The following is a 19,845-nucleotide window of genomic DNA, read 5'->3' as shown; positions in this document are numbered from 1 at the left end:
AGAAGTTACGAGTCAGTGAATGATGTAGTGCTATATTTTTAGGGGGTAATAGCTATGATTTTAATGCTTTGCAGAGGTCAGACACAATGCTAAACATTTTACAAACATTGTCTCATGTAATATTTATGGTAGTCTAATTGGGGTGTATTATTGTCTAATTTTTTTCAGATGAGGAAAGTGAGAATTAGCAATCTTAAAGTTACCAAGGTTATCTAGATAGCAATTAGTGGAGCTGGAATTTGAAACCAAATCTATACGACTTTAAATCCATGGACTCTTCACCATTATCCTCTGTTTCTCCATAGATCACAGAAGGACTCTAAGAAGGATATACACCAAAACTCTGGGCTTATGGGTGGTAATACAATGAACATGGATTACTGCTGTTACAAAATATGTTTTATATTTAGTTCTTAAAATGGTCCTGGGCTAGAGCCAAGGCCCAGTTGAGAATCGAAAGAAGTTTAGAATGTGAGCCAATAGGAACCCTGCAAGATGTGGATACTGGTTGGATGTGAAGGTTGTGGAAGAAGAAGGGAATCTAGAATAACTTGCCAAATTTTGCCTTGGGTGACTTTAGCATCAAGCAAAAGGGGGACAGACTTAAAAGTGAGTTTTTGACACTTTGGGTTAACGTACCTGTGTGAGTCGGCTACAGGGGCCTGAATTTCAAGGAGCATCCAGCATTGGAGGCACACCTTTGGGATTAGCCTAGAGATTGTTGTTGAAGCCATAGAGTGGTTCATATTACACAAGGTGGATATATGGAGTAAGAAAATAAAGAGACAAAGAGAGATCTCTAAGGGATTCCACGATTTAAGTATGGGCCATTCAAGAAGAGCTGGTGAAGGAGGCTAGGAAATAATAGGAAGTAAGAGAAAGTTGAAGGATGTATATTTTCTCTGAAGCCAAGGCAGGAAGAGTAGAGTAAGTAAAAAGAGCTTGGTTAGTAGTGCCAAATGCTGCAGAGAGACTGAGTAAGGTTAACACTGGACAAAGGTTTTTGAATTTGAAGGTTAATTATTACTTTTCCCGAGGCATTGTCAATGATAATTTATGGAAAAAGCTAGATTGCCAGGGATTGGAGAGTGAAAGAGATTATAGATTATAAACATTCTTCAAGGTAATATTTTTAAGAGGCTTTGGCTCAGTGCAGTGGCATGCACCTGTAGTCCCAGCTACTTGGGAGGCTGAACAGGAGGATCACTTGAGCCCAGAGTTAGATGCCAGCCTGGGTAACACAGTGACACCCCTCTTAAAAAAATAATAATTTCGTATGCTATTAAAGCTAACTGTTTATAATTGGGCATTTGTATTATTAAGACGTGCTAGACTACACTAGGTAATTAATAATTTGAGCCAGATTTTAAGATGTACTCAATTTACCTCATAAGGCAAATGTTTTTAGTGACTACAGCATACTGAGTGTTTGGTCCAAATGTAGATGTTCTTAAATACTAGTATGTCTCATCCATTAATTATACTAGGAAGAAACAGTTGGAGGAAAAATAAGAAAATTGTAGACCATTAATAATAATCATTTTCTGATAGCCTTTAACTTGTCGGGATTGATAACACACACATCTACACCCACACATACACCTCAGAAGTCATGTGGCCTGAGGATATAGCCCCAGCTCTGCCACAAGTGAGTGTGACAAGTCATTTTACCTCTGTGAGCTTCAGTGTCTTTTATAAAATGATAGGGTAGGATCACGTTAATGGTGTTTAACCAGAAGTTCACAATAGAGGCATCTGTAATATTTAATTTTTTAAAGGTTTGTTCATTTTTGGAGATAAGGTCTTGCTTTGTCACCCAGGCTGAAGTGCAATGGTGCAATCATGGCTCATTGTAACCTCAAAGTTGCAGGCTCAAGGGAACCTCCCACCTCAGCCTCATGAGTAGGTGGGACTACAGGCATGCATCACCATGCCTGGTTAATTTTTAAACTATTTTGTAGAGACAGGGTCTTGCTATGTTGCACAGGCTGGTCTCGAACTCCTGGCATCAAGCGATCCTCCCTCCTCAGCCTCTCATACCTGGGATGACAGGTGTGAGCCACTGCACCTGGCCTGGTAATATTATTTTAGAACAAAACAAAAAGCAAACTGTGATTGGGTGACTTGATAGACCCACTGAGTCAGACTCTCCCAGGGCAGGACTTGGGCATGTGTATTGTCTAAAAGCTGGAAGGGTAATTCCCTCTTCCTATTGGTGTGTTTGTGTGTGTGTATGCACATGTATATTTAATTTTATCATGAAACTTTTTTTTAACACACACGAGTAGAAAGAATAGTACATGAGCCCCCCAAAACCTTTATCATCAACAATCAAACACATTTTTCTGATCTTGTTGCATCCTGTCTCCCACATGTTTTTTCCTTTTAGAATTTTAAAGGATATCTTATAATTACCTCAGATTGCATCTCTGCCTACTAAGAATGTGGGGGCAGCTTTGATGAACAATTGGTTATGATTTGTTGACTCATCCAGGCCTCAGGGTTATTGTGACTTAGGTTTGTATGATGTTTCTTCTGCCATTCAAGCTCACCTCATTTATGAGAGTGAGGGTAAAGAGTGGCTCTATGAGATTCTGTCAAAAATGCCATGCTGCTCACCACATCTGACCTCATAGGTCAAGGAAACAAAAGGCTTTCTCTCATAGGGTTAATGTTAGTGTTAACTTGGGACATGCTAGTATCACACCCTTAATTTACCAGGGAGGAACTCAAGCTTTAGAGAGCTTATGTGACTTGCTGAAAGTTCCAGAATAATGTTGTCACATTTTAAAGTGTAGGGCTATGGATGTGAAAAAGAAATCTGTTGCTACCACTGGAAGAATCCTGGCATTGGCAGCAGTGCAGTGTAGATGCTGAGTTGTTTGTGGCCAGGGTTGCGTGCCTTTATGCACAACTCTCTTTAGAGTTGCATCTCTGATTTCATTTAACAGTTCTCGCTGCAAAGCATTGTTGCAGGTATTGTTTCAAGCATCTGCTTTAGGTCTGGAAATAGTGTCTGGATTTACTTGGGGACCCAAGTGGAAAATCAGATTACAATATCAAGCACAAAATCTTATTTCTTTTTATGACATTCCCTGATTTTTAATAGTGCATAAAAATACCACATTAAAAGAAAAAATATTAGAACTTATGTCATTGGAAATTAAATGCTTATTAACTATGGAAGTTATTTTAAGCCTTTCTTTAAAATCCTCTGAATCTGTGAGTTGGATAAAAGTTTTAAGGCATTTGGATAACAAAGATCCAATTATAATTAGCACATAGTTCAAGATAGTAGTGAATTCCTTTTATATCACCACTTCCCAGTATTGTCAGTTCAGACTAGGGTGATGAATATACCATTTTAGTTAAGATACCTTGCTAAAATGTCCTTGTTTAATTTTCTAAAATATGTGTTATATCTGGCCTTCTTTTTGAAAAAGCTGTGTTTCCAATTTGCCCTTTTAAAGATAAAAAGGGTTTTCTGTAGCATAAAAAATGTCAGCTTTACATTTAAATTAGCTTTTAATGAAAAAGAAAGAGACCTCTTCTACGGGTCTGACATTAAATTTCTAATCTCTATAGTGCCAAAATATGAGCAATGCAGTGTTTTTATATACCTTATGAAAAAATGCTTAAATTGTTATTTAACCAGATAATAATAAAATCAGGTTTAGAAATATAAACTTTAGTTCAATATGTAAAACATGTGAAGACCATATAAGGTCATTTCCTCTATTTTAATAATCTTAGCATGCATAAGAAATTAACACTCTTGAAGTTGTAAAATCCTTTATGACTTTTCTTTGATGGTGTGTTAGTCAAATACTGCCCTTCTCCTGTCCTGCTGTACCTCACATAACTGCAGTTCACAAGCACACTCCTCCCCTGTCTCAATGGAAAAAAAAAAAAAAAAAAGCAGGGGACAGAGTGACAATTTTAGATTAAAATGTGTGAAAGAGAAGGGTTATAAAGATCATACTGTGTACAGATTCAGTTATTATTATGGCTCAAGTTAAGAACAGACTGTTTGGCTTAACGATCAGGCATGTTGTGTCTTTTCAAAGCTTGGCAGCTCAATGTAATTAGTATACTAATAACTTCAGTATTCGATACAGCATGATTCTAGTACTTAATAGTGGTTGTCATACACCATTTAAATGATGGCTTTGGCATAATTTATTGTTTATCATCTTTGTAAATATCATTTGGCCTTCCTTGTCAAGATATCCAGCAAAAACTTCCCAGAAACAACGTTAACTCTTTAGCTTTACCATTGTATATACTGGTTAAACTCGTTTCTTCTTCAGAGATAAAGAGCATTGTATATCCATATTGAGTCAAACTCTCAATCTCTGTATTGTTGTAAGAATTTGGATGGGATGAATCACTACAGAAATAAACAAGCTGAGAAATGTTCATATCCCATAGACACACAAACCACACACACACTCTCTCTCCCTGCCGTAGAATACAGGTTCTCTAGTGGTCAGAGAATGTCACCCTAGGAAGGTTTAATGAAAATCATGTACCATTGTTGGTTTAATAAAATGCTTTCCAAGGATATTGATATTCCAGCTCTTTGTGAAATGAGTCAAAATGATTACAGTTTGTAGCTTGGGAAGGGCTCTTGCTGAGCTCAAAGGTGGCTTAACCTCATCCCCTGCTCATTGAGGGAAAGGGATGTGGGAAATGTTTTTATTTCATAGCCAGAAGGAATCTGTAGGAGAGTACTCATGCTGCTTCCCATCTTGGCAAAAACCAGCCTGTGTACCCCATAATATGTCAATTACCTAACATTACACATATACATGAAAACTCCCAATTGCCCCCAGAAGCTAGTATCTTGGGACTCTTCTATTAAAACTCTTAACTATCAGAAGGATCCTAGATTCCCAGGTCAGATGTAGTGCTTTCTGTGCAAGTCCTTTTACCACCCTGAACTCAACACCTCATTTCATAAGGAAGCATGACATGGTCATACTCCCCAAAGCTATGGTACCTGAGCTCATTTAGAAAGCATGGGCTTATGGTCATATTACTAGAAGCCTTCTTCGTGTGATGGTCAATATTGAATGTCAACTTGATTGGATTAAAGGATGCAAAGTATTGTTCCTGGGTGTGTCTGTGAGGGTGTTGCCAAAGGAGATTAACATTTGGGTCAGTGGACTGGGAGAGGCTTGGTGGGCACCATCTAATCAGCTGCCAGCATGGCTAGAATAAAAGTAGGCAGAAGAAAGTGGAAAGAACAGGTTTGCTGAGTCCTCTGGCCTTCATCTTTCTCCTGGCTGGATGCTTCCTGCTCTGGAACATTGGACTCCAAGTTCTTCAACGTTTGGACTCTTGGACTTACACCAATGGTTTACCAGGGGCTGTCTGACCTTCAGCCACAGACTGAAGGCTGCACTGTCAGCTTCCCCACTTTTGAGATTTTGGGAATCGGACTGGCTTCCTTGCTCCTCAGCTTGCAGACGGCCTATTGGGGGACTTCACCTTGTGATCGTGTGAGTCAATACTCCTTAAGAAACTCATCTATGCTATGAGTTCTGTCCTTTTAGAGAACCATGACTAATACAGATATTGGTACCGATAGAGTGGGTGGGGTGCTGCTATAAAGATACCTGAAAATGTGGAAGTGATTTTGGAACTGGGTAACAGGCAGAGGTTGGAACTGTTTGGAGGGCTCAGAAGAAGATAAGAAAATGTGAAAGAGTTTGGAACTAGAGACTTGGAGGGCTCAGAAGACAGGAAGATGTGGGAAAGTTTGGAACTTCCTAGAGACTCATTGAATGGCTTTGACCAAAATGCTGATAGTGTTATGGACAAAGAAGTCCATGCTGAGGTGGTCACAGATGGAGATGAGGAACTTGTTGGCAATTGGAATAAGGGTGATTCTTGCTATGCTTTAGCAAAGAAACTGGTGACTCTACCCTAGAGATCTGTGGAACTTTGAACTTGAGAGAGATGATTTAGGGTATCTGGTGGAAGAAATTTCTAAGCAGCAAGGCATTGAAGGGGAAGCAGAACATAAAAGTTTGGAAAATTTGCAGCCTGACAATGTGATAGAAAAGAAAAACCCATTTTCTGGGAAGAAGTTCAATCCCACTGCAGAAATTTGCATAAGTAACAAGGAGCTAAATGTTAATCACCAAGACAATGGGAAAAATGTCTCCAAGGCATGTCAGAGACCTTCAAGGCAGCCCTTCCCATCACAGTCAGAGAGGCCTAGGAGGGAGAACTGGTTTGCTGTGCCAGGCCCAGGGCCCCCCTGCTCTACACAGCCTCAGGGCATGGTGCCCTGAATCCCAGCTGCTTCAGCTCCAGCTATGGCTGAAAGGGGCCAAGGTACAGCTCGGGCCATTACTTCAGAGGGTGCAAACCCCAAGCCTAGCAAGTTTACATGTGGTGTTTAGTCTGTAGGTACCCAGAAGTCAAGAATTGAGTTTTGGGAACCTCCGCCTAGATTTTAGAGGATGTATAGAAATGCCTGAATGTCCGGAAATGCCTGGATGTCCAGGCAAAACTTGCTGCAGGGACAGAACCCTCATGGAGAACTGCTGCTAAGGCAGTGCAGAAGGGAGATGTGGGGTTGGAGCCCCCACACACAGTCCCCACTGGGACACTGCCTAGTGGAGCTATAAGAGGAGGGCCATTGTCCTTCAGACCCTAGGATGGTAGATCCACTGACAGCTGTTGCTATGTGCCTGGAAAGGCTGCAGACACTCAACACCAGCCTGTGAAAGCAGCCAGGAGGGGGGTCTGTACCCTGCAAAGCCACAGGGGCAGAGCTGCCCAAGGCTGTTAGAGCCTACCTCTTGTATCAGTATGACCTAAATGTGAGACATGGAGTCAAAGAAGATCATTTTAGAACTTTAAGATTTGGTTAGGCTGGGCATGGTGGCTCATGCCTGTTATCCCAGCACTCTGGGAGGCCAAGGCGGGTGGATCACTTGAGGTCAGGGATTCAAGACCAGCAGCCGACATGGTGAAACCCTCTCTCTACTAAAAATACAAAAATTAACTGGGCATGGTGGCACACACCTATAATCTCAGCTACTTGGGAGGATGAGGCAGGAGAATCGCTTGAACCCGGGAGGCAGAGGTTGCAGTGAGCTGAGATCACACCACTACACTCCAGCCTGGGTGATAAAGCAAGACTCCATTGCCAAAAAAAAAAAAAAAAGATTTGGTGACTTCCCTGTTGGATTTCGGACTTGCGTGGGGCCTGTAGCCACCTTGTTTTGGCCAATTTCTCCCATTTGGAATGGGTGCATTTGCTCAATGCCTGTACCCCCATTGTATCTGGGAAGTAACTAACTTGATTTTGATTTTGCAGGCTCATAGGTGGAAGAGACTTGCCTTGTCTCAGATGAGGCCTTGGACTTGGACTTTTGGGTAAATGCTGGAATGAGTTAAGACTTTGGGGGACTGTTGGAAAGGCATGATTATGTTTTGAAATGTGAGGACATGAGATTTTGGAAGGCTGGGGATGGAATGATATGGTTTGGCTGTGTCCCCACCCAAATCTTATCTTGAATTCTAGTTCCCATAATCCCCATGTGTTGTGGGGAGGTACCTGGTAGGAGGTAATTGAATCATGGGGGTGGTAACCCTTATGCTGCTGTTCTTGTGATAGTGAGTGAGTTCTCATGAGATCTGATGGTTTTATAAGGGGCTTTTCCCCCTTTGCTTGACATTTCTCTTTCCTGCTGTCCTGTGAAGAGGTGCCTTCTGCCATGATTGTAAGTTTCCTGGGGCCTCCCTAGCCATGAGGAACTATGAATCAATTAAACCTCTTTTCTTTATAAATTATCTAGTCTTGGGTATTTCTTCATAGCAGCATGAGAAGAGACTAATACATTCAGCTCTTCATGAGATGTGTTGGAGGGGAAAAGAGACTACATCCCCAGGCAGGTACATGCTAATGTTAGTAACTCTGGCTTTTCTCTTTGGCTCTCTACAGTGACTGAATTATCTCTTGTAACATACTTAATTCCTTTTCTCTGCTTTCTTTCCCTTCCTGTCTTTTCTTGGTAGTGGAGGGAATACCATATGGTAGATAGAGGCACCTTAACTTGTTTCTTTTAGACAGTGTTCCTAAGATGAGTTTTTGCCATTAAGGAAATACCCCTTGGCATACTTTCTTTTATTCTAGAGAAATTTTACTTTGTTGATGTTATCATTGTTAGTAAAAACAAACAAAAAATAAGTAATTTTGAATGGTTCATTTAATCAATAAACATTGATGGGTGGCTACAGATGTGAGTCAGATATGTGGCATACAACCAGAATACAGGTCATATAGTAGGACCCTTATGAAGGAGAGTCAGCGGAATTAAGAGATTCCTTTTGACTCTGTGGAGCATGGAAGTTCCATGGAGTTTGAGGTATTTGAGCTGAGCCTTGAAAATGGTTAGCAGAGAGATATTTGGGAGGGGGAGTAGAATGTACACAAAGATAGGAAAGCTTGGAGTGCTGATGGGCCTTTTTATCCAAACAGTAGAAGGTTCTACAAGAAATAGTGGGGGAAAAGGCAAGGAGCTGACTAAGATTGCCACATCCCTGAACTCTTTATGGTAATATATTATTTTCTGAATCATTTTGGTTTTGCAACTCATTTATTATGGACTTTCTATATAAAAACTTAATCCAGTCATCTTCACTTTAAATGTCAGTGTAGATTTGGCTGCCTTCTTGATATTCTAGGACTGGGTAAGATGTGATTATGGGAACAATTTCTGTCCCTGATAAACCTGTATATAAGGATATTTGACACTATGACTTAACCAGGATTTCCTAACTTTTAACCTCAATATAAAGCACATGGCTATCTGCAAACTCTAGCCTGCCGTTCAAGTCCCTCCACAAAACAATAGTAATAATAATAGTGATAAACTAACAGAATCCAAAATACCAATATTGTTGTGATTACTGAGTAGACAAGGTGGATTAGGGTTTTATGAGCACAGTCTCAGTGCTTCAGATGTTGCTATTACAATTTTCAGTCTAATGTTAAAGGTGTCCATGCCACTTATTATTTTCCACCTCCTATGAGGCAACAGGTAGGTGAGGCCATGCAAACAGGTTAAATGGCCATAGTGGGAAATACCCTAGAGTTCAAACCCAAGGGAGAAGTTCATGGAGTCGCTGAGTTGTATGTTACACCATTGATTTAATAACTGCTTTGTACCACATGAAATGCCCCATACATTGCAAGAAGCAGCACGTGTTCCAAAGTGTTACAAGTGAAAATAAAGCCTGTCACAGAATCAAGGACAACGGGAAATTATACTTGTATCCTAGGGATGAGGTCAAGGTCATAGACTAAAGTATCAATAAGTCAAAAAACCAAGCCAAGGATTCAGGCTGGATAGAAAGATGAAGCAGGAATTGAGGGGTGTGGGCACAGGTTGGAATTGGGGGCTTGGAATTGGGAGGTTGGAATTAGTTGTCCTTCACAGATTGAGTTGAGCGTAATATGTCCTGCAAGAGAAGTTAGAGGAGGATGCTATAACTAAGGTTAGCCCAGCAAATTCATAAGTGTAAGGCCCTGGAAGGCTTTGTCCATTTTTGTTCAGGTTTGGAGTAATGTGTTCTGTGGCCCTTCACTGATTGGTCAGAGGAAGGAGGCAGGTGGGGCACCACCCACTCTGCAGCAGGATTTCTGAGGTTGATGGTCAGGTCCTTTGTGATACCTTTGCAGGTCTAGCTGTTGTTTGCAGTCCGTGGCCTTCCACAATCCCATACTCACTGTACAGTCTTATACCGTGTTGCTTCTTTTCCTTGTTATTCACACACTAAATCTCTGATATTACTGAGAAGCAGTATTAAATCTTTTAGGGTACCTACATTTTTACAGAGCCTGATTCTAAAGGTATATTATTTTTGTTGAACTTTGAAAGAAATCAAATTAATGGCATCTGTTGTATATCTCTGCTCGACGTTTATTTTATTTTATTTTTTTTTATTTATTTATTTTTTGAGATGGAGTCTCACTCTGTCTCCCAGGCTGGAGTGCATCTCAGCTCACTGCAACCTCTGCCTCCTGGGTTCAAGCAATTCTCCTACCTCAGCCTCCCAAGTAGCTGGGATTACAGGTGGGCGCCACCACACCCAGCTAATTTTTGTATTTTCAGTAGAAACAGGGTTTCGCCATGCTGGCCAGGCTAGTCTCAAACTCCTGAGATGTTTGTTTTTTAAAAAAACAATTCAAGACCATGTACATTAAAAAAAAAAAAAAGGACATGATATTGTGGGCACAAAATTATGCAGTAAAGGACTTGTTTCTTATTTATTACTGGGTAAGTAAACCTAGTACAATATCTGGTACTCAGTAGATGCTTAATAAATTTTGGTTCAATTGAACAGGGTATTTGTATTATTTAAAGCATTATCTTTTGAACATGATTTGTGCGTGCTGTTTATTCTAAGGTCTAAGTCATAATGGTTATAAATAATAGTATTTATTTTAGCAAAACCATTTAGGAATTAATTAAGCCTGATATTTCTAATGCTATAGCTGACATTTTGGTATTACAAACCTCATAAACTTTCAATGGTATCCTCGAATCCATAAAATGTTTTTCACATCCATGGGCAAAAGATTTAGAAGGGGGTCATCGTAAGTTCAAAGTGTATAGCCAAAAAGCATGAGCTCATTAACCAAATGGGGGACAGACATAATATAAATAGAAAAGTGTGTTTCCTTTTTATAAAACATTCAGAGACAAAAAAATTTTGTGAAATTTTGTGAATGTCCTGGAAGATTTTTCAAATGCACATACTGCAATAGCACACAAAGTAACTTCTTTCTGATTCAATTTCATAAATTGCTACATGAAGAAGCACCCTCTAGTAGATAATACTCAGAAATCAGCGCTTAATATGGCAGTAATGGTTATTGCTGTCATTCTTTACATCTTTAAAAATAATTAAGCATTACTGCACAGGCATTATAAAGTTCCCCTATCACCATTAAGAGGATATTTGAGGTTTGATGTAATTTGGCAAATTACATTATACAGTAGTTAAGGTTTTTATGTAGTGAAGTAAAATGCGTAGTAGTTAAGCATACTTACTATATAATGCATTGTGGAGTTACACGTTCCAGCTGCTGCCAGCTTTGTTCCAGTGTCATTATTGCTTTGCAGGCTGACGTTCCTCAGGGAGTGATTCGAGTGCAAGCTCCCCATCTTTCGAAAGTTTCCATGGCAATACAGCTAACTGAAGAACTAAAAGCCAGTGATGTACTTGCCAGGTTTCTCAGCCAAGAAAGGTAGAGGCCTGTTTTGTGTTAATTGTTCCATGGCATAAGTCACTTGCTCTCTCTCTCGCCTTCGCTTCTTCTTTTTTTTTTTTTTTTTTAAATTGTGGGGTAGTATGAAATGCTTAAAAATATTGTCTTCCCAGCAGAAGAGAACAGCAGACTTAACCATTAGACTGTTGGAATGAGTTTAGTTCATTTGATGTGGCTTGTGTTCAGATTGAGCCTGATTCAAGCAGGATTTCTGAGTGTTCCTTCACTGGGCCTGTGATGGGCTTGCCAAGCGAGACCACTCAATATTCTTTCCAGGATATGTTGATTGGAGGTTAATTACTGTTTGTAGGCTGTAAGGAAAATTACTAATTAGGATGCAGTGGCATTAAAATAAAGAAAAGACACAACTTTTTCTATGAAATATAATGGATTTCAAAATGGTCAAATTTAAAAACAAACCATAAAGAATTGAAAGAGGAAAACCAGGCCTTTGAGCGCTGAAGTCTCAAAGGGAGAACATACCATCCTCATTAAGGACAACAGGCCCTTCATCTATATTTTGGGGTTGATGGGGCAGGGAGAGTCATTTGAAAGCTGCTAGTATCCCTCTCACTATATTAGAGTATGCCCTTTCCAGAACACTTTGCAGTGTCTTTTCTTATATTTTAGAGATTCTAACAAGTATATTGTATTTTCAGGTTTTGCCATTTGAATTCTTTCTTTTAGCTGAAGTCATGTTTTCATGCCTCCTCTAGCCTCACTTTCAGTCACTGAAATAAACTAAATGTTTAAAAACAGAGGGACATCCAGGGCATTGGCATCTCAGTTTACGAATACTCTGTCTTGGTCTTTCATTGAATTTAATCTCCTCATTCTAACATTTGGGGGCTTCAATCAAGCTTTCTGCTAAAGCACAGGGCCTTAAACAGAACAGAAACATATTAAATACTTCTAGTACCATAATTGGAAGGGGAGATATAAACATATATTTTAAAGTACCTTCCCTTAGGGTTTATAAATTGGGAGAAAGGATAAATCTGTGCAGCTAACAGATGGTGATGAAATGAGAGAGAGGCTTATTGGTAATATCTAGGCTTCAATAAGCCAGCGTAAACTTCCCTCAGAACAGCACTCTGAAGTAAGTGCTATTATTACATCTGCTTCACTGATAAGAAAACAGAGATTTACAAGGTCACACATTTTTCATAGGTGGTAGAGCTGGAATTCTAAGTCTGTGGTTTCCCTCCAAAGGTAGTCCCTTAACCATTCTCCACAATGGCTGGAGGATCTACAGAGCATCATAGATCTGGGAACCACTAGTGCAGAGACAGAGTAGATGGGTTTTTGGGGATTATGTCCTGAGGGCAGTTGGAAGATCTCAGATGTCTTTGCTCCCTATAGCGTCTTGCAGGTTCTGCAAAGTCAATCCACATCCTCTCTGCTCCCTACCTTGACTTAGTAGATACTAACTTTTGCCATTCTTCCCACCAGCCATGCTTTCATTCTCTCCCAGAACGTGTACCTGAAGACCTGGCGAGACTTCAGATATAAGCAGCTCTTTCCAGCCAGACACAGTTAATTTACATTTACTTTCAGGACCCAAGTGCTCAATTTAGTCTGTACTTTTGTTCCTCTACTTGCTAATAATATGAGACTATGAAGCTGTACCCCACATTCAACTGTGACTTTCATATTTAAGGTATAGCATGAAAACAATCATAGTTATATTGTTATAGAAAGCACCAGCTTGTGACAACTATCCTCTGACAAATTTGGATTTTCTGCTTGTTGTGTTTGTATTAAATAAGCATTTGCTACCCCCGGAGCAGGGTATCTTCTTCCCGCTCTTCCTCCTATTCCTTCTCCACCTAGATGGAAGTCTGGTAAACTTCTCCATTTACCTCACTTCTGCCCCCAGTCCTCAGCCCCTTTCCTTATGCTTGGGGATGCAATCTGGATTTCAAAGCTATTTCTGTTTCACCTTCAGCTAGTTTTTATCATCTCTTTAAGTATCAAGTTCCTCATTTATAAGAATGGACCGGAATAGCATCTAGTATTGTAATTAACTAGGAAAATGACCATGCAGCATATAGCACTGTCTGTCTAGGCCACATAGTAAGTGAAATTCTCAGTAAATGTTGATATATTTCTTCCGCCACATTCCTGTGCTTCTTCCATTTGTATTCCACCTGTGTTGGGGCAGGTAGAAACTATATCTTTCCATTCTCTTTCTCCCCCACCTCCTCAACTGAAGCCAATGGATACATGAATGACATACAATAATAGGTATAATCGCACATTCATTCGTTCTTTGGTAAAGGATTGTTGCCTTTAATGATGAATTTGTTGATTAGCATTATGCAAAAATCTGAATATACCAGGAAATCTAGTTCCTGTTTCTTTAAAGTGGAACACAGGTACTTGAGAATCAGTCTGAGAGCAATATCTAACTAGATGTTTTTCTTTAAATCAAGTCTCCTGAAACATTCAATTTGGTTTTCACAGAAACAGCGACTCTTTTTAGACCCATAGTTGATTGTGTTATGTACTAGATTAAAAACAAAAATAATAATGATTAAATTATTTAATTTAAAAGATAAAACTACACCGTAATTGGAAACAAAGTGGATCAGATGCAGTGCAGCAGGTGGAACATAGCGTGAGGGCCCAGAGAGCCCTGACACAGGGCAGGGAGAGAAAGGAGGAGAACCAGATGAGCCATTCCATGGGTGGTGAGGAGTGCTGCTGCTGTACCATGCTCTTCCTAATGGCTTGAATACAAGTCAGACCTGATTTTCTCGTCTCAGTTCCAGAGAGTGTGTCTTCAGGGCCTTATCTCAGTGGTCCACTAACCTTGCCATGCTTCAGAATCCACTATAGAGCATTTGAAAAGCAGTTTCTTAGGCTTTATCCTAGACCAGTTAAATCTGAGTTTTTAGAGCTCTCAATCTGAATTTTTAGCAGTTTTCTCAGGTAATTCTTTTACAGAAAGATACTGACATAATTTGCTTCCACTCTGAGGGTCTGTGCTGCCCTCATTTGCACAACTGACAGAGGAGCATGGCTTATTCTTTTTCTTTTTGGAGACAGGATCTCATTCTGTCACCCAGGCTGGAGTGCAGTGGCACAGTCTCAGCTCACTGCAACATCCATCTCCTGGGCTCAAGCAGTCCTCCCACCTCAGCCTCCCGAGTAGCTAGGATCACAGGCACTCGCCACCATGCACGGCTAAATTTTTTGTATTTTGGGTAGAAACGGGGTTTTGCCATGTTGCTCAGACTGGGCTCAAGCCATCTACCTGCTTTGGCCTCCCAAAGTGCTGGGATTACAGGCATGAGCCTTCACACCCAGCTAGAAGCATGTCTTATTCTTTACATGCATCTTGCACACTACTGGAGTTGTCAGCACAGCAAACCCATGATAAATACTTATTGAATAAGCATAATGTGAAAACTAAGGTGGAAACATTTAATAGTTTTATGAGGACCATTTTGGCTTGTATACAAAGTGGATAATCATATTAATAATTTGATTGGCAGCTGAAATGTTACATTAACTTTTCTTTTGAATTTTACAAATTTAGATACTGATTTACTATTTTGCCTTCAGATGTATAATTCCATTTGTTTATTTTAATTTACAGGTGTGACACTTTTATTACCTATTGGGTACATTTAACAGATGGGAAAATACAAACATGTAGATAATCACAGTGTATCTAAGTTATGAATTTTCCATACCAGCCAGAATTCCCCAAGCACATTAAAGTGATTTACTTGCAAGCTGTTTGATGATACAACTAATCCATTTGTTTTGTCCCTCATAGTGGGATTGCCCAGACTCTCAAGAAAGGAGAAGTTTTTTTGTATGAAATTGGAGGAAATATTGGTAAGCACGTTTTTTTCTCTTTGAATTTCATTTGCTGTTTTGATATTGCCAGTGGTTATTATTTATGTCTTTGGAGGAAGAACAGGAAATTAGAAGTAAAATATACCATGCTTTAGATAAGTTGCTGAATATTGTGGATTTCTTTAATGGTTTGACCTTTCTCTTCAGGCTCTGTTTGAGCTCCTGTACAAATGCCCATCTATGTTCAATTTCAGCAAAGGCAAGTTCCCTATACAGTAAGAATAACTCCTGGAATGGTTAATGATGCAAGTTTTTCAAAACTCTCTTCTTTTTAATATACTCATGTCACATAGTAAAGGAAGTAGCTGAGCTTATATAAGGCTAAGATAACACTTTATTATAGTACAGTATTAGATATTTTTAGTAAAAGCAGATTTACTTTTGCCATAGTTGATTTCCTGCTAAATTTTATACACATGCATACACACTCAAATTCACATTAGTAATTTAAAAAATGGAATGAATTAATTTTGACTGTTTTATATTTTACCCTTTTGTAATTATCAGTGAGTCTTACCCATCTCTTTTTAAAAATTTAAAATAATCTTTTTCTCTTTTTTGACTCTTGGAAATGGTAAGGGTAAAATTATTAAGAAATAAATGAAATAATGTTAAGTTCAAAATAGTAATTAAAAATAATTTTGCAATATTGTAGAATGTTTTTGTGGGAATTAAAAATGTTAGTAAATATTAAAAGTTAAATATAGGAATGTGAAGGTTTATTCTTAAATTTAAATAGGCCATGACACTAGAAACCTGGAATTGTTAACTCTATCAGTAAAGGTTATTTAAATATTAATATATTTGATTTCTTATTTTACTTTTAGATCTTGGTAATTAAGTGTAGTTTCTTAGGTGGATTCAAAACCATTGCCCCTCCTAATAAGATGATTAAGCTTTTAAGGAACCATTAAAAGCCTATCATACAAAGTATTTTCAGCTTCCTAAATTAATTTGAAACCTATTCATTTGGAGAAAGACTACCAAATTTATTTTTCCAATTGTTGGCCAATTCTTACAATATTTTGAGAAACAGGAAAGAATGAGAAGTTTTGTTTTTGTTTTTTATTTGTTTTGTTTTGTAGACAGTGTCTGCCTCTGTCACCCAGGCTGATGTGCAGTGGCGCAGTCTCAGCTCACTGCAACCTCCACCTCCTGAGCTCAAGCCATCCTTCCACCTCAGCCCTCTGAGTAGCTGGGACTACAGGTGCAAGCCACCATGCCTAGCTAATTTTTGTATTTTTTGTAGAGACGGGGTTTCATTATGTTGCCCAGGCTGGCCTCAAACTCCTGATCTCAATCAATCTGCCCACCTCGGCCTCCCAAAGTAGAATAAGTATTTTGAAGTCCAAGACTTAAGAGTTAAATAATTAAGGTTAAGTTTAAAATTGCGTACCAATCTACCTGCTGTATTAAACTGACACAACATCTATTTTAACAGGGGAACGCTGCCTTGATGATGACACTTATATGAAGGATTTATATCAGCTTAACCCAAATGCTGAGTGGGTTATAAAGTCAAAGCCGTTGTAGAAGACTTAACAAGCTGCAGATAACCATGTGGACTTCTGTCATAGTTCTTGCTGAGTCAAGAGTGTAAATAAAAGAAATGGCAGGACTCTTATTATTCAGTTGTACCCAACTATTTAAAAATGACTCTCTCAAGCCTTAAAAAGTAATAGATTTATGCTGCTGCCAGAATTATATTAATTATTATTAATGTTATTATTAGAAAAAAAATTTCTGGAGTGAGAGTAAAGAGGCTTAATTAGCTTATGGGCAGTTTTCATATGCTCTGTGAAATGTGTCCAGATGTGACATAGTTTTTTTTAAATATGTGAAAATATATTCTCTTCCCACTCTTTTCTCCTAAAATCATATATACTGTTATATATGCTCTCTCACCTCTATTACCTCCTCACATCTGCCCTTTCCCAGTTAGGTTTGCTTTTTGACCAAAAAGATAACAAATACCAGGTATGGCAAGTTGTGAAGACAGCGCATTAAAACATACCTAATTTCACAGTATCCCTGTCACGACAGAATATTAGTATTCATCTCTTTGAATCATTTGCTCAAATAATAACATTCCACCTTTTCCTGCTGTATCACAGGAAGTGATTTGCATTTTTTTTCAGTTCATCTGACTTATGTTCACAGAACTGTATCAGCGATCAAGAAAATAGGACTGTCAGAAGCTGCCAGTTATTACTGAACCATTAAATACTTATGTACTAAGAATAAATAAAATATGCCCATGTGAAATAATAACTGGATTATGGATAACAAGAGAGTGAAAGCCAAAGCACTTTCTGTCTACTGTACTCTTCTAAATGGAATTTTAAAAGTCATAGCTGGCTTTACGTGTTGTCATATTAGCATTATAAATATGCATGATAGTATAATCCAGTAATGGTTGAAGAATGTATTTTACTTAAACAGGGATTTTTTTTTTAAGTCCTGAATAAGTCTACTGGAAGAATTATTCTTCTGGGTGAAAAAGCTTTTGTTTGTGTTCTCATTTTAAATAATTGGAGTCAATTTATTAAAATGTTCTCGAAAGTACTATTCCCAGGGATTTTAATGCACAAACCATATTGTGACAAGAGATGAGCCTCTGTACTGTAAATAAGAGAAATGAAGTAGAGAAATGTTAAATATTTTATGAGTTTAGAATGTAGTAAATAAAAGGTGATGTAAATGAATGCTGCACAAACGGTGTTTATGATACTTTTAGTAGTACTTTAGGAAAAATTACACATTCTCAGAAGCTCTTGATGTCTCTAATGAAGGGGGGGGAATGCTGTTAATGAGAACAGTCATAAATTTTTAGCATATAATTACAAGAACAGCCTGTGGATATGATCACTTAAATAATTTCGTAGTGATTCGTGCCATTGCTTTTTTATTTAAAAGAAAATTTTGTAATTAAATGCCTTTTTCTAAATTATCTTCTCTTGGAATCATTACTTTTAATCCTATGTGTTTATGAGTATTTTTGCTTTTTCTTTATTAATATTGAGAAATGGACTCTTTTTGTTATTAAAAGTCACCTCTATTTTATTTCTGCTATTTTCTTTGTAATTTTTAAAGTAGGAAGATGTCGGAGATATAAATATGTTTTCATCTTTAGTTTTTTTCCTTTTACAAATTTTTATTCTTTAGGATTTTCAAAATACAGTTTAGTCTGTTTCTTTGACAATATGTATTAATTTCCCAGTTAGCAAAATGGTACTTATTAGTGGGTTGAAAACAATTAACAACATAAAAGAAAAATTAAGTGCTTAAAACATTTTAGGAGTATACAACTTCAAAAAAAAAAAGATAGCAGTGAGGATAATTATTTAAGTAAAAGTTTGTCTGAAGCATATGCCAACTAAATTTCAGAACGTTTGCTACCTACCTGAAAAGGAGGTTCAGGAGGGAGACACAACATATTTTTGATCATGAAAAAGTATCTTAATTTTTAAAAAGTGAAAATGCCATTGTATTTTGAATCCCTTTTAGAACTCACGACCCAAGTTCATCAATGTTGAATAATATCACATTTAAATAACCAAAAAATATGGACTTTAAAAAATCTTAAATTTTTTAGAGACAAGGTCTTGCTCTGTTGTCCAGATTGGAGTACAGTAGTGCATTCGCGGCTAACTGCAGCCTCAAGCGCTGGGGCTCAAGCAAACCTCCTGCTTCAGCCTTGTAAGTAGTTAGGACCACAGGTGCATGCCACCATGCCTGGCTCTAAAGAGAAAAAAAACTTGATACCATTGAGCCTTGATTATAAATATCCTGATGTTAACCTACTGCTTTTGCTGTGATTTTTTTTCCTTAGTGAGTTTTAAATCTCAGGCTAGATTTTTATTTGTTTTTCTGTGTGTGTATGAGGCAAAATAAAAACAAATATATTTGCCTTGAGTTTGAAACATTTGAACTCTTAAAGGAGGACTGGTTGTCCTGTTAACGTTGGTGATGCTGTTTTCTGAACGAGGCTTCATTAATCTGTTCTCACACTGCTATGAAGAAATACCTGAGACTGGGTAATTTATAAAGAGGTTTAATTGACTTACATAGCTGGGGAGGCCTCAGGAAACTTACAATCATGGCAGAAGGATAAGCAAACATGTCCTTCACATGGTGCCAGGAAGGAGAGGAATGAGAAGCGCAGGGTGAAGGGGGGAAAAGCCCCTCACAAAACCATTAGATCTTGTGAGAACTCACAATGACGAGAACAGCACGGGGAACTGCCCCCATGATTCAGTCACTTCCCACAAGATCCCTCCCCCAACATATGGGGATTACAATTCAGATTACAATTCAATATAAGATTCGGGTGGGGACACAGAGCCAGACTATATCAGAGGTCATTCTAATTCTTTGCACTTACACAATCTTTGCTTAATGCTGCTGTAGGATTCGATGTACATTCCTTACTAGTACTCTTTGGGAAAGGCAGATTATTTTACCGACTTCAAGGAATTTTTCATTATTGTCTGTCGTTTTCGTTAAACTGGTTTGCACTCTCCATCTGATTGTCCTGGTTTCTCACCTACTCATCAGTAGGTGGCAGTATTGGTCAGGCATTCCTTTGAATCGAAACTACGGGAAGTTTTTAAAATGAACCTGAGTTCATAGGGAAGTTGCTAAGACTCAGTGCCAGGCATCTGCAAGGCAATTAGGTA

The 19,845-nt window shown here is 38.4% G+C and overlaps 1 protein-coding gene across 4 annotated transcripts in view; it reads left to right on the top strand.

Annotated features, from left to right (window-relative positions):
- Positions 1-18,116, top strand: part of ARHGAP18 (Rho GTPase activating protein 18) — a 136,892-nt gene extending 118,776 nt beyond the window's left edge. For 2 of the 4 annotated variants that reach the window (XM_054491240.2, XM_063666571.1), the window contains exons 13-15: positions 11,151-11,275; positions 15,084-15,145; positions 16,608-18,116. In XM_054491240.2, the coding sequence (XP_054347215.1) occupies positions 11,151-11,275; positions 15,084-15,145; positions 16,608-16,699 (279 nt within the window). In that variant the 3' untranslated portion in view covers positions 16,700-18,116. Of the gene's footprint in view, positions 1-11,150; positions 11,276-15,083 lie in introns of all 4 variants that reach the window. The other 2 variants (XM_063666569.1, XM_063666570.1) reach the window with 1 other exon arrangement.
- Positions 18,117-19,845: the final 1,729 nt, after the last annotated feature.

This window comes from Pongo pygmaeus, chromosome 5 (genome assembly GCF_028885625.2).
Source record: "Pongo pygmaeus isolate AG05252 chromosome 5, NHGRI_mPonPyg2-v2.0_pri, whole genome shotgun sequence".
Taxonomy (NCBI): domain Eukaryota; kingdom Metazoa; phylum Chordata; class Mammalia; order Primates; family Hominidae; genus Pongo; species Pongo pygmaeus.
The sequence above is the reverse complement of the archived record's forward strand: the minus strand, read 5'-3'. Positions and strand labels throughout refer to the sequence as shown.